This window comes from Rhinopithecus roxellana, chromosome 4 (genome assembly GCF_007565055.1).
Source record: "Rhinopithecus roxellana isolate Shanxi Qingling chromosome 4, ASM756505v1, whole genome shotgun sequence".
In the NCBI taxonomy this organism is placed as follows: Eukaryota; Metazoa; Chordata; class Mammalia; order Primates; family Cercopithecidae; genus Rhinopithecus; species Rhinopithecus roxellana.
The window spans coordinates 97,924,410-97,938,605 of NC_044552.1; the positions used below are offsets into that span (position 1 = coordinate 97,924,410).

Genomic DNA, 14,196 nt, shown 5'->3' on the forward strand with positions numbered 1-14,196 from the left:
AATATCTTGAGGACTCAAAAGTTTCCAGAGTGGGCTCCTCCAGCTCCCTCGAGCCACTAGCTTCCCTCGCCTTGAGGAGTAAGCAAGCTGTGTCCACTCACCTTGTCTTGTCTGTCCAGGGCACACCCCTCGTGGATGAGTGCCGTGATGATCTCTGTGTTCCCGACCACTGTGGCCCGGTGCAAGGCGGTCTGGTCCCCCTGCAAAATGACACAAAGGCAGGAACAGCAGTCAACTCCCCTGCACCCCCTGCTTGCACTACTCACTTGACACTTGGACACAAGGGCCCCTCCCATCCCCACACAGAGCAGAGTGGTTATTCGCAGAAGGGCTTGGTTACCACAGGCAAGGCGGGCTTTGTGGTCTTGTTAGTAGACAATGCACGCTGGCAGAGCAGTTTGGTCCATAAACTAAGAGGGGGACCTTAAGCCAACAGCAAGAATATCCCTCGGCCACAAAGGCAACCTCAGAATGAGGGTCAGGCTCTCTCCTGCCATCCAGGGGACGTGACTATCACAGGTGTGAAGAGTGGGTGTGAGGGCAGGTGTGTGCTATGCAATTAAAGCAGCAATGCCTGCCAAGTTCCCAGTTTGCAGGGGGACCACTGCCAGTTAGCAGCACTCATGATTTGATGGCAGGTGAGTCATTTGTTCATTGACTTGTACTAGTCAAGAGCAATGCAGGGGTTTGCCCTATTTCATCTGAGGACTCCAGGGACTGCAGCTATCACTGCATATTTCTAAGAAGCCTCTTCAGAGATTTCATGACAACATCCTCACTGATTTATGCTGCACTCTGAGCCCTTTTCTCTGTGATCAGATTCCTGGGATTGCCGGCCGTTGTTCTCCTTTAGGCACCAAAGGGAACTTGACTCTTCCCAATTGCAGTTGAGTGAAGGATGAAACACTCCCAGAGGTAAGTAGGTCAAGACTGTAACAGGAGAGTTCTGAAGTCTCTAAGAGTACCCTTTATCTCTGACAGGTCCTCAGGAAGCTAAGTTGAGGTAAACCAAGCTGAGCCTGTGGTCCAGCCTTGAAAGGGAGGATGGGTGGGCAGTGAGGAAATGCTCTGGTGGAAAGCAATGAGCACGAGACAAGGGGTCATTAGGCCTGGGCTGTGCATGGCTTGCTAGAAGCCTGTCTCCCTGCTGGACCTCAGGTGCGTCACCCTGGATGATCCCCAGGGTCCCTCCGTTCCCTTCTTGGATACTATGATTTGGTTGGTCAGAGTTTTGTGAAGTTTCCTGGCAGAGCACCAGAGGGGCAAAGGAAACATTCTGGGGCGTCCCTGGTGCTTGGCCCAAGAGAGGACAGAGGTCATCACAAGATAAAACAGATTTTTTAAAAGAAGGATGCACTGCTACCTATTAACAACCTTAACGAAATACTGGTTTTACTTATTAAACTCCCCGGATCTATAACAAAGGACAATGCACACTAAAAACATGCAATCTGTAACAAAGTTCTAAAGATAGATGGTGGTGATGGTTGCACAACAATGTGAGTGTAATTAATGCCACTGAACCGTATACGTAAATATGTTCAGATGGTAAATTTAATGCCATGTATATTTTATTACAATAAAAAATCCTAGTTAAAACTCAAAATTGCTTTCTTAAAATTAAAAAAGTCTCCCTTTAAAAATCCATGAGAGGATTTTTCTCTTTTAACTTTTCTTTTTATACTTTTTAATATTTTCCAGCTTTTTATATTTAACACAGATAACTTTTAGCATCAGGAAAAACCAATATTTATTAGAAGTCTGAGCAGAAACAATACCCCAGTAACAGGACTGTCCCTGTCACACACTCTTCCCACTGTTCATTTGTGGAAGGTAAGGAATTTCTGCAGTGAGGGGGTCAGGACACTGAGGACAGGTTACTGTCCTCAGCACTGCCACCACCGACCCTCACCCTTCAGCATCCTAAACTATTATTCCCGTTATCAGTTAGGCTCAGGCTGGTTTTCTTCTCATCCACCTTCCCAGACCCTTTATTCAAAGAGAACCCTTGCTGTGGTTAAAAGAAGAATGCGGCCGCTGGGTCAGTGGCTGCAGGAGGTAGGCTGTGCCATTTGTGCTATCTACCTCAGACCTATTACAAATAGTTCTAGACAAGGAAACTTGTAATCTTATGAGATACTGCCCAAGTCTCAACTTGTTGTTTTTGTTTTGAGACAGAGTCGCACCGTCGCCCAGGCTGGAGTGCAGTGGCGCCATCTTGGCTCATTGCAACCTCTGCCTCCCAGGTTCAAGCAATTCTTCTGCCTCAGCCTCCAGAGTAGCTGGGATTACAGACACTTGCCACCATGCCTAATTGTTTTTGTATTTTTAGTAGAGATGAGGTTTCACCATGTTGGCCAGGCTGGACTTGAACTCCTGGCCTCAAGTGATCTGCCCACCTCAGCCTCCCAAAGTGTTGGGATCATAGGCGTGAGCCACTGTGCCTAGCCCCAAGTCTCAACTTTTTAAAATTTCCATAAGATTTCCAAGACTTCCCATTTCCCTATCAGAAAGGTGATGGAGTTTCCCAAAATAGGCCTCTGGTGCAATTGATGATTACTGACCTGCTAAGAAAGACGGTGCGCTTCTTAGCAAGAACCATGCGATTGCAGCTCACGCTTTCAGGGTAGTACTGACTTGGTTAGATTTCCACTTCTTACAGGCTTTTAAATATAACCACAAACTACCTACATTCTAGTGCTCTTTGGACCAATACAAACAACCTTTTTCCAGGACAAAACTTACCACTCTGTATTGTTCATAAAGTGTGAGCAACAAGCCCTGAGCATATGAGTCATGTTAGCCACTCTTGCTGTACAAATTACTTCACGAAGGGCCTTTACTGGATGAGAGGGCACAGACTAACCTAAGCCTTGGTTTAGGTCAAATGTTTTTATCATGTTTCACAAGCTACCCTCTAAATTATGAGTTGAGGCACCTTTGGAGCCAGAATGGCACCGAAGTATTTATCACTTGCTTTCATCATCAATCTACTCTTTTTGCTGCCTTTGAGAAAATTTTCCTTTGTGAAACTCTAGCTCAATGCAAGCAACTCAATCTAACTTTCAGTTCAGACCTTACGAGGAAATTACCAGACTAGCAAGACTCAAGGAGATCTAATGACTTGTGTGAGGTTGCGGAGAGAACACAAATTGTACTAAGCTGCTGGCACAGGTCCTGCACACCCCTTCCTCTTTTGGAAGGACACCAGACCTTTTGGCTGTCCTGCCTGTCTCCAGGCCATAGCTCCCCCTCCCGCCGTCCTCTCAGACAGAGACCTCACTGAGAGCCCAGGTCAGATAAACACCGCTGTCAGGCCAGGCTCGGTCGGACTCTTCCTACCCAAAGTGGCTATCCTTGGCCAGACTGCTACTGTGCTGACACTAGCTGGAATGGTTCTGGAGGACTGAGCAATGGCCTTCTCAGGCTTTGAAAAACCCGCCCTTCTCAAGTCACCAAGATGAGAATTAAAGGCTCTGAGGTGAGGGACATGAAACATGTAAACAATGGTTGCCTTGGGGGGGCGGAGCAAGATGGCCAAATAGGAACAGCTCCAGTCTCCAACTCCCAGCGTGAGCGACACAGAAGACCGGTGATTTCTGCATTTTCAACTGAGGTACTGGGGTCATCTCACTAGGGAGTGCTGGACAATCGGTGCTGGTCAGTTGCCGCACCCCGACCAGCGAGAACTGAAGCAGGGCGAGGCATCGCCTCACCTGGGAAGTGCAAGGGGGAAGGGAATCCCTTTTCCTAGCCAGGGGAACTGAGACACACAACACCTGGAAAATCGGGTAACTCCCACCCCAATACCACGCTTTAAGCAAACGGGCACACCAGGAGAATATATCCCACACCTGGCCGGGAGGGTCCCACGCCCACGGAGCCTCCCTCATTGCTAACACGGCAGTCTGCGATCTAACCGCAAGGCAGCAGCGAGGCTGGGGGAGGGGCGCCTGCCATTGCTGAGGCTTAAGTAGGTAAACAAAGCCACTGGGAAGCTCGAACTGGGTGGAGCTCACAGCAGCTCAAGGAAACCTGCCTGTCTCTGTAGACTCCACCTCTGGGGACAGGGCACAGTTAACAACAACAATAACAAAAGCAGCAGAAACCTTTGCAGACGCAAACGACTCTGTCTGACAGCTTTGAAGAGAGCAGTGGATCTCCCAACAGGGAGGTTGAGATCTGAGAAGGGACAGACTGCCTGCTCAAGTGGGTCCCTGACCCCTGAGTAGCCTAACTGGGAGACATCCCCCACTAGGGGCAGTCTGACACCCCACACCTCACAGGGTAGAGTACACCCCTGAGAGGAAGCTTCCAAAGTAAGAATCAGACAGGTACACTCGCTGTTCAGCAATATTCTATCTTCTGCAACCTCTGCTGCTGATACCCAAGCAAACAGGGTCTGGAGTGGACCTCAAGCAATCTTCAACAGACCTACAGCTGAGGGTCCTGACTGTTAGAAGGAAAACTATCAAACAGGAAGGACACCTATACCAAAACCCCATCAGTACGTCACCATCATCAAAGACCAGAGGCAGATAAAACCACAAAGATGGGGAAGAAGCAGGGCAGAAAAGCTGGAAATTCAAAAAATAAGAGCGCATCTCTCCCTGCAAAGGAGCGCAGCCCATCGCCAGCAATGGATCAAAGCTGGTCAGAGAATGACTTTGACGAGATGAGAGAAGAAGGCTTCAGTCCATCAAACTTCTCAGAGCTAAAGGAGGAATTACGTACCCAGCACAAAGAAACTAAAAATCTTGAAAAAAGAGTGGAAGAATTGACAGCTAGACTAATTAATGCAGAGAAGGTCATAAACGAAATGACAGAGATGAAAACCATGACACGAGAAATACGTGACAAAAGCACAAGCTTCAGTAACCGACTCGATCAACTGGAAGAAAGAGTATCAGCGATTGAGGATCAAATGAATGAAATGAAGTGAGAAGAGAAACCAAAAGAAAAAAGAAGAAAAAGAAATGAACAAAGCCTGCAAGAAGTATGGGATTATGTAAAAAGACCAAATCTACGTCTGATTGGGGTGCCTGAAAGTGAGGGGGAAAATGGAACCAAGTTGGAAAACACTGTTCAGGATATCATCCAGGAGAACTTCCCCAACTTAGTAGGGCAGGCCAACATTCAAATTCAGGAAATACAGAGAACACCACAAAGATACTCCTCGAGAAGAGCAACTCCAAGACACATAATTGCCAGATTCACCAAAGTTGAAATGAAGGAAAGAATCTTAAGGGCAGCCAGAGAGAAAGGTCGGGTTACCCACAAAGGGAAGCCCATCAGACTAACAGCAGATCTCTCGGCAGAAACTCTACAAGCCAGAAGAGAGTGGGGCCAATATTCAACATTCTTAAAGAAAAGAATTTTAAACCCAGAATTTCATATCCAGCCAAACTAAGTTTCATCAGTGAAGGAGAAATAAAATCCTTTACAGATAAGCAAATGCTTAGAGATTTTGTCACCACCAGGCCTGCCTTACAAGAGACCCTGAAGGAAGCCCTAAACATGGAAAGGAGCAACCGGTACAAGCCATTGCAAAAACATGCCAAAATATAAAGACCATCAAGGCTAGGAAGAAACGGCATCAACTAACGAGCAAAATAACCAGTTCATATCATAATGGCTGGATCAAGGTCACACATAACAATATTAACCTTAAATGTAAATGGACTAAGTGCTCCAATTAAAAGACACAGACTGGCAAACTGGATAAAGAGTCAAGACCCATCAGTCTGCTGTATTCAGGAGACCCATCTCACATGCAGAGACATACATAGGCTCAAAATAAAGGGATGGAGGAAGATCTACCAAGCAAATGGAGAACAAAAAAAAGCAGGGGTTGCAATCCTAGTCTCTGATAAAACAGACTTTAAACCATCAAAGATCAAAAGAGACAAAGAAGGACATTACATAATGGTAAAGGGATCAATTCAACAGGAAGAGCTAACTCTCCTAAATATATATGCACCCAATACAGGAGCACCCAGATTCATAAAGCAAGTCCTTAGAAACTTACAAAGAGACTTAGACTCCCATACAATAATAATGGGAGACTTCAACACCCCACTGTAAACATTAGACAGATCAACGAGACAGAAAGTTAACAAGGATATCCAGGAATTGAACTCATCTCTGCACCAAGTGGACCTAATAGACATCTATAGAACTCTCCACCCCAAATCAACAGAATATACATTCTTCTCAGCACCACATCGCACTTATTCCAAAATTGACCACATAATTGGAAGTAAAGCACTCCTCAGCAAATGTAAAAGAACAGAAATTATAACAAACTGTCTCTCAGACCACAGTGCAATCAAACTAGAACTCAGGACTAAGAAACTCAATCAAAACCGCTTAACTACATGGAAACTCAACAACCTGCTCCTGAATGACTACTGGGTACATAAGGAAATGAAGGCAGAAATAAAGATGTTCTTTGAAACCAATGAGAACAAAGATACAATATACCAGAATCTCTGGGACACATTTAAAGCAGTGTGGAGAGGGAAATTTATAGCACTAAATGCCCAGAAGAGAAAGCAGGAAAGGTCTAAAATTGACACTCTAACATCACAATTAAAAGAACTAGAGAGGCAAGAGCAAACACATTCAAAAGCTAGCAGAAGGCAAGAAATAACTAAGATCAGAGCAGAACTGAAGGAGATAGAGACACAAAAAACCCTCCAAAAAAATCAATGAATCCAGGAGTTGGTTTTTTGAAAAGATCAACAAAATTGACAGACCGCTAGCATGACTAATAAAGAAGAAAAGAGAGAGGAATCAAACAGACGCAATAAAAAATGATAAAGGGGATATCACCACCTACCCCACAGAAATACAAACTACCATCAGAGAATACTATAAACACCTCTACGCAAATCAACTAGAAAATCTAGAAGAAATGGATAATTTCCTGGACACTTATACTCTCCCAAGACTAAACCAGAAAGAAGTTGAATCACTGAATAGACCAATAGCAGGCTCTGAAATTGAGGCAATAATTAATAGCCTACCAACCAAAAAAAGTCCAGGACCAGATGGATTCACAGCTGAATTCTACCAGAGGTACAAGGAGGAGCTGGTACCATTCCTTCTGAAACTATTCCAATCAATAGAAAAAGAGGGAATCCTCCCTAACTCATTTTATGAGGCCAACATCAGCCTGATACCAAAGCCTGGCAGAGACACAACAAAAAAAGAGAATTTTAGACCAATATCCCTGATGAACATCGATGCAAAAATCCTCAATAAAATACTGGCAAACCGGATTCAGCAGCACATCCAAAAGCTTATCCACCATGATCAAGTGGGCTTCATCCCTGGGATGCAAGGCTGGTTCAACATTCGCAAATCAATAAACGTAATCCAGCATATAAACAGAACCAAAGACAAGAACCACATGATTATCTCAATAGATGCAGAAAAGGCTTTTGACAAAATTCAACAGCCCTTCATGCTAAAAACTCTCAATAAATTCGGTATTGATGGAACGTACCTCAAAATAATAAGAGCTATTTATGACAAACCCACAGCTAATATCATACTGAATGGGCAAAGACTGGAAAAATTCTCTTTGAAAACTGGCACAAGACAGGGATGCCCTCTCTCATCACTCCTATTCAACATAGTGTTGGAAGTTCTGGCTAGGGCAATCAGGCAAGAGAAAGAAATAACGGGTATTCAGTTAGGAAAAGAAGAAGTCAAATTGTCCCTGTTTGCAGATGACATGATTGTATATTTAGAAAACCCCATTGTCTCAGCCCAAAATCTCCTTAAGCTGATAAGCAACTTCAGCAAAGTCTCAGGATACAAAATTAATGTGCAAAAATCACAAGCATTCTTATACACCAGTAACAGACAAACAGAGAGCCAAATCATGAATGAACTTCCATTCACAATTGCTTCAAAGAGAATAAAATACCTAGGAATCCAACTTACAAGGGATGTAAAGGACCTCTTCAAGGAGAACTACAAACCACTGCTCAGTGAAATCAAAGAGGACACAAACAAATGGAAGAACATACCATGCTCATGGATAGGAAGAATCAATATCGTGAAAATGGCCATACTGCCCAAGGTTATTTATAGATTCAATGCCATCCCCATCAAGCTACCAATGACTTTCTTCACAGAATTGGAAAAAACGGCTTTAAAGTTCATATGGAAACAAAAAAGAGCCCGCATTGCCAAGACAATCCTAAGTCAAAAGGACAAAGCTGGAGGCGTCACGCTACCTGACTTCAAACTATACTACAAGGCTACAGTAACCAAAACAGCATGGTACTGGTACCAAAACAGAGATATAGACCAATGGAACAGAACAGAGTCCTCACAAATAATACCACACATCTACAGCCATCTGATCTTTGACAAACCTGAGAGAAACAAGAAATGGGGAAAGGATTCCCTATTTAATAAATAGTGCTGGGAAAATTGGCTAGCCATAAGTAGAAAGCTGAAACTGGATCCTTTCCTTACTCCTTGTACGAAGATTAATTCAAGATGGATTAGAGACTTAAATGTTAGACCTAATACCATAAAAACCCTAGAAGAAAACCTAGGTAATACCATTCAGGACATAGGCATGGGCAAGGACTTCATGTCTAAAACACCAAAAGCAACGGCAGCAAAAGCCAAAATTGACAAATGAGATCTAATTAAACTAAAGAGCTTCTGCACAGCAAAAGAAACTACCATCAGAGTGAACAGGCAACCTACAGAATGGGAGAAAATTTTTGCAATCTACTCATCTGACAAAGGGCTAATATCCAGAATCTACAAAGAACTCAAACAAATATACAAGAAAAAAACAAACAACCCCATCAAAAAGTGGGCAAAGGATATGAACAGACATTTCTCAAAAGAAGACATTCATACAGCCAACAGACACATGAAAAAATGCTCATCATCACTCGCCATCAGAGAAATGCAAATCAAAACCACAATGAGATACCATCTCACACCAGTTAGAATGGCAATCATTAAAAAGTCAGGAAACAACAGGTGTTGGAGAGGATGTGGAGAAATAGGAACACTTTTACACTGTTGGTGGGATTGTAAACTAGTTCAACCATTATGGAAAACAGTATGGCGATTCCTCAAGGATCTAGAACTAGATGTACCATATGACCCAGCCATCCCACTACTGGGTATATACCCAAAGGATTATAAATCATGCTGCTATAAAGACACATGCACACGTATGTTTATTGCAGCACTATTCACAATAGCAAAGACTTGGAATCAACCCAAATGTCCATCTGTGACAGACTGGATTAAGAAAATGTGGCACATATACACCATGGAATACTATGCAGCCATAAAAAAGGATGAGTTTGCGTCCTTTGTAGGGACATGGATGCAGCTGGAAACCATCATTCTTAGCAAACTATCACAAGAAGAGAAAACCAAAAACCGCATGTTCTCACTCATAGGTGGGAACTGAACAATGAGATCACCTGGACTCGGGAAGGGAACATCACACACTGGGGCCTATCATGGGGAGGGGGGAGGGATTGCATCGGGAGTTATACCTGATATAAATGATGAATTGATGGGTACTGACGAGTTGATGGGTGCAGCACACCAACATGGCACAAGTATGCATATGTAACAAACCTGCACGTTATGCACATGTACCCTAGAACTTAAAGTATAATAAAAAAAAAAAGAAAGAAAAATACCCTGTATTTGTATGGAAGATTAGGAATAGTATCTTGGGGGAATTTATAGCTGTCCTAAATTCTTTTCTTAAATCTTTTAATGCATTTATTTTTATTGATAAATAAAATTTGTATCTCTTTATGGGGGAAAAAAAAAAAAACAATGGTTGCCTCAGGTTATCATCTCGGATCTATTCTTCCTTAGAACACAACACAAACAATTTAGCACCTTGAGGCCCTCAGTTGAAACAGGGTCAGTTATCTACAAATGGACTCTTTCCTCCTATAAGATTAAAATTTACCGTTGAAACATTTCCTCCTTGAAATGACACAGAGAAGAACAAGATGTGGCCTCAACACTTACAAGTGGCTACTTTGACATAATTCTTACTTGTATATGACACCTAAGTCAATCATGAAATTCTGAAATGCTGGGAAAAGGTAGAGCACTCTCAACAGTGTTTACTGAATTATCTATTCGGTGAACATCCATTAATTTTGAGACAGGGTCTCACTCTGTCACCTATGCTAGAGTGCAGTGGCATGACCTCAGCTTACTGCAACCTACACCTCCCAGGCTCAATCAGTCTTCCCACTTCAGCCTCCTGAGCAGCTGGGACCACAGGCATTTGCCAGCATGTCCAGCTAATTTTTTTATTTTTGGTAGATATATAGTTTTGCCATGTTGCCCAGGCTGGTCTCCAACTCCTGGGTTCAAGTGATCCTTCCTCCATAGCCACCCAAAGCACTGGGATTACAAGTGTGAGCCACCAGGCCCGGCCTGAATATTTATTGACTCCCTCCTATGTGCCAAGTCTAATTTTCTCATTTTATTGATGTCTAATTCTCTCATTTTATTGATAAGCCTAGGATAGCATGCTTAGACCAGAAATCAAATTGTCGAGGCTTTTTGCACTCACCCCAAGCTGCTTCCATCCTGTGAAGTCATTATCCTTAAGACGAGCACCAGAAAAGGTCAGATGCATCTGTGGGGTTGGGACTGCCTCTTTCATAAAGTAAAGCATAGCCACTAGAGCTGCCCCAAAAGCATTTGTTGAATGATTAACTACAAGAAGCAGAAGGAAAGACGCTGTAGCTGGAAACCTGAAGGGCCTGCAACCTTGCAGTTTGGCACGTTGATTTGGAACATGTTGACCCATTTGCAAAGTATGTGAACTGCCAGCTCTCAGTTTTTCTGAGACAGTGTTTCTCACTTTGGGATTTTAAGAGTTTTGGTGCCTATAAGGTCTAAATCTTTGTTTTGAAATACTGTTATTTTTCTTTCCTACATGGTAAAAAAGAGTGAGTGTAGTGTTGGCATATTCCAAAGGCCATGCTCATGGAGGAAATTCCCATCATGCAAGGGTGCAGTGTGCCCCTCTTCAGGAGGAATCACCCCCATGTGGCACATGCAGACATACTGCAAGGAAGCTCAAGACAGATTAGGTGTGTAAAGCAAGTTGCTGACCTCTTTTTCTCTTTCTGATCTTCTAGGGTCCTTCCTAACCTTCCCTCTGTGGTTTTTCTTATTTTTATCTTCTTTCATGGCTTTCACTGTGGCCACAGCATCCTGGACTATTTCTGAGGCGGGGGCTATGTGATTGCTCATTGACCAATCAGAGATGGCATCAGTGCTCCAATGAGAGTTGACAGGATTGGCGGGAAGCAAGAGAGAATTTGCTCCTGGAGTTGCATAATATAAAGAACTGGTTTCCACAGGTTGAAATTCATAATAATCCCACTCCAGGTCACTGGAGGTCATTCTTCAACTAATTCTCAGTCCTTACCATGCCATAAAGATCAGTATCTGTAGAATATGAAGTTAGGAGTAAATTCTTCATATCATTAGCATTCTCTGTTTCTACCCACCATCCAAGACAGGTAACTTCTGAGATTTTTTTTCAAATAACTGATCTCCTAGATTCTTTAAAGGACACACATCAAGAGTTTTCTTCCTTGAGTTCTTGCATGTATTTCAAGGCTGGCCATCAACAGCATGATAAATACACAGAGAACAGGCATGGATCATATGCTGGTAAATACATTTCTTCAGAACTAGTGAAGGTCACTTCTACCTTCTCCACTCCCAACTGTTTCTTGTTGTTGTATTTTTGTTTTAATTTATCTGGGAGAAGCAATATATGCATTGTCTGTCTAGGACAAGGAAAAGATGCAAGAAAATAACTTCAATAAATAAAAGGGGGTCTTTCTGTCTAAAAGTAGATCTGGCTTTTCTTCTGCTGACACGTCTCACTTTGGTTACCTAAAAAAATTCTTGCCTATTTCACTTCCTACCTTGCCTGGTATAAACAGCAGCAGTTCTAGGAAATTAGCAAGGGCTTTGCTGCATGAGAATACAGTGATACTTAGAGACCACGATGTGAGGCAGGGGTATCAAGTTGGAATGGGTTAGCACGCCTGACATTTTGGCCTTGCCACTGTGGCAAGCAAAGCCTTTAATTATGCGAAGAGAAGACCAAATGCATCCCAACATGTTTGCACCAGTAATAACTCAGTGCCCCACCTTTTCTACGGTCAAAATCTTTTCTCTCTCCTTGTATTTTTGCTCCTGTCATCTAAGGTATGATATAGTTGAGAATGTTATGATGACCATAGTGCAGGAAAATATAAAAAGTATTATGACCCAAGGTAGAAATCAACAGCTTAAAGCTAAATCAGCATTTTTTGAAAATAACAACCTTGATGACCCAACAAGTTCCAGATATAACCAGAGATTTATGAAAGACACTGGATGGCCTTCTGCCCATGCATATTTAGTTATTTCTTTGCAAATACTGTTCTTACTGTGTGTTTGCCAAGTTTTATGACATTATACATAGACCCAAAGACCAGAAGCACTTTAGTAAACCACACTGTAGCACAGCTGAAGGTTTGAAATTTGAATCACACTCTTATAACTACAGTTATTAAAGGTGAATTTGGAAGAAGTTATAAGTGCAAACACTCCAAGATTCTGTGTTCCCCACAAAAGTTCTTATTTCTTAGAGTTCTACTACATGAATTAGTGTTGCAACCATTTCTAAAAATAGTTTTCAGCTGTATTATCAAAGGGCCTTTTCCTAATAGCTGTTGGAGGACAATTTATATGGTCCTTTCTTAGAGAACCGCCTTCTCCAAAGACCCAAGAGGACAGCCACTCTACTATGTGACTCCATCCCAGCCACTGCTGACTCACTCAGGATTGGCCACTTGATGTCAGAGGAGCCAATCAGAGTCCATCTCTAGATAATCTGAATGAATAGACTCAGAGCTGAGTTGGCTGATGGCCAGGTCTCAATAATAGCATGGTGCCAGAGTAAACTCTTTTTGGAGGCCTCCTTTTTCTTAGATTCTATGAGATCTGTGTTTTCCCCTAACTCCCCATCTTGAATAGATCATTTTTCCATGTCATATTCACTGACCAAGAGAAATTAAGATGAGAAAAAAAATTAAAGTTTTAACCCCCATTTTTCCTCCAATAAATTTGGTCATTGACACACATTTCCAGCAGGTCTTGCCCATACTCACTGATGTGCGTGTGTGTGTCTCTTTATGCTGAGACAGGACAAAGGCAAAAATCCCCTTTGAGGCATTTTGTACAATAGACAGGAAGTGATCACTTGAATAATAGACAGGAAGTGAACCATGATAGGAGAACCACCCCACACTCCCAAACTCTAACTTGCTATTGAGAATGGGCCTCAGAGCAGGTCTTCAAGAGGAAGTTCTCGCCACCACAGAGACCAAGATGCAGCTAAAACATGCTGGGAGAGCATCTACTACCCTCCCATCTCATAGCTTACACTTTGTGGATTTCTAGCCAGACAAGCTCCCCTGCCAACTCAACTCAATAGAATGATGGCTTCTACTCACATCATCCTGGACATCGAGGTCGCAGCCAGCCTTCAGCAAGATCTGGACCACAGGAAGATGGCCCTTATTGGCAGCAAGATGCAGGGGAGTCCGGCCATGCTGTGAATGCAAAGCGAACAATGATTTCAGAACAAGTCATCAAAGCTACTCCCTTGGGAGACAGAGGGCCTAGAGCAAGGTTTGCATGGGGGTTTTTGGATGACCACTCCCTCCTGCCCCTTTGGATTGGCAGGAGATTCTTATGGGTTAACCAAAATTCAAGTTTGTCTCAGTTAACATTGGCTATTGTCATTGTAATCAATGAACACGATATGCTCAAAATGTGAAGATTTCCTTTAGTGCATTATTTCTACTCTCTACTCATCAGACTATTAAGTAGCAAAATGAGGGGGTTTGTGCCTTCTCTTAATTTCTCACTGGTGCTAATACTGAGGAATGATGAAGTGGCCATGATGAATCTGGGCAAGAGGCAGGAGAACAGCAAGACGTCATGGTCATCAGCCCCAGAAGAGTCCAGTTAGTAACACCTGAAAATTAAAACTGTTGATTGAACTGATTCGGAAAGGTTCTTCCTCTTTTTTTTTTTTTTTTGAGACACAGTCTGACTCTTGCCCAGACTGCAGTGCGGTGACACCATCTTGGCTCA

The 14,196-nt window shown here is 43.0% G+C and overlaps 2 protein-coding genes across 4 annotated transcripts in view; one reads left to right on the forward strand and one right to left on the reverse strand.

Annotated features, from left to right (window-relative positions):
• Nucleotides 1–1,606, forward strand: part of LYRM2 (LYR motif containing 2) — a 38,570-nt gene extending 36,964 nt beyond the window's left edge. The window contains exon 4 of the transcript XR_747357.2: nucleotides 120–1,606. The gene's annotated coding sequence lies outside the window, so the exon portion shown is untranslated. The remainder of the gene's footprint in view (nucleotides 1–119) is intronic.
• ANKRD6 (ankyrin repeat domain 6) overlaps nucleotides 1–14,196 on the reverse strand; it is a 215,185-nt gene that overhangs the window by 30,741 nt on the left and 170,248 nt on the right. For 2 of the 3 annotated variants that reach the window (XM_030928053.1, XM_030928054.1), the window contains exons 3-4: nucleotides 13,551–13,649; nucleotides 102–200 (exon numbers count right to left, since the gene is read on the reverse strand). In XM_030928053.1, coding sequence (XP_030783913.1) covers nucleotides 102–200; nucleotides 13,551–13,649 — 198 coding nt within the window. Of the gene's footprint in view, nucleotides 1–101; nucleotides 201–11,145; nucleotides 11,384–11,464; nucleotides 11,485–13,550; nucleotides 13,650–14,196 lie in introns of all 3 variants that reach the window. The other variant, XM_030928056.1, reaches the window with a different exon arrangement.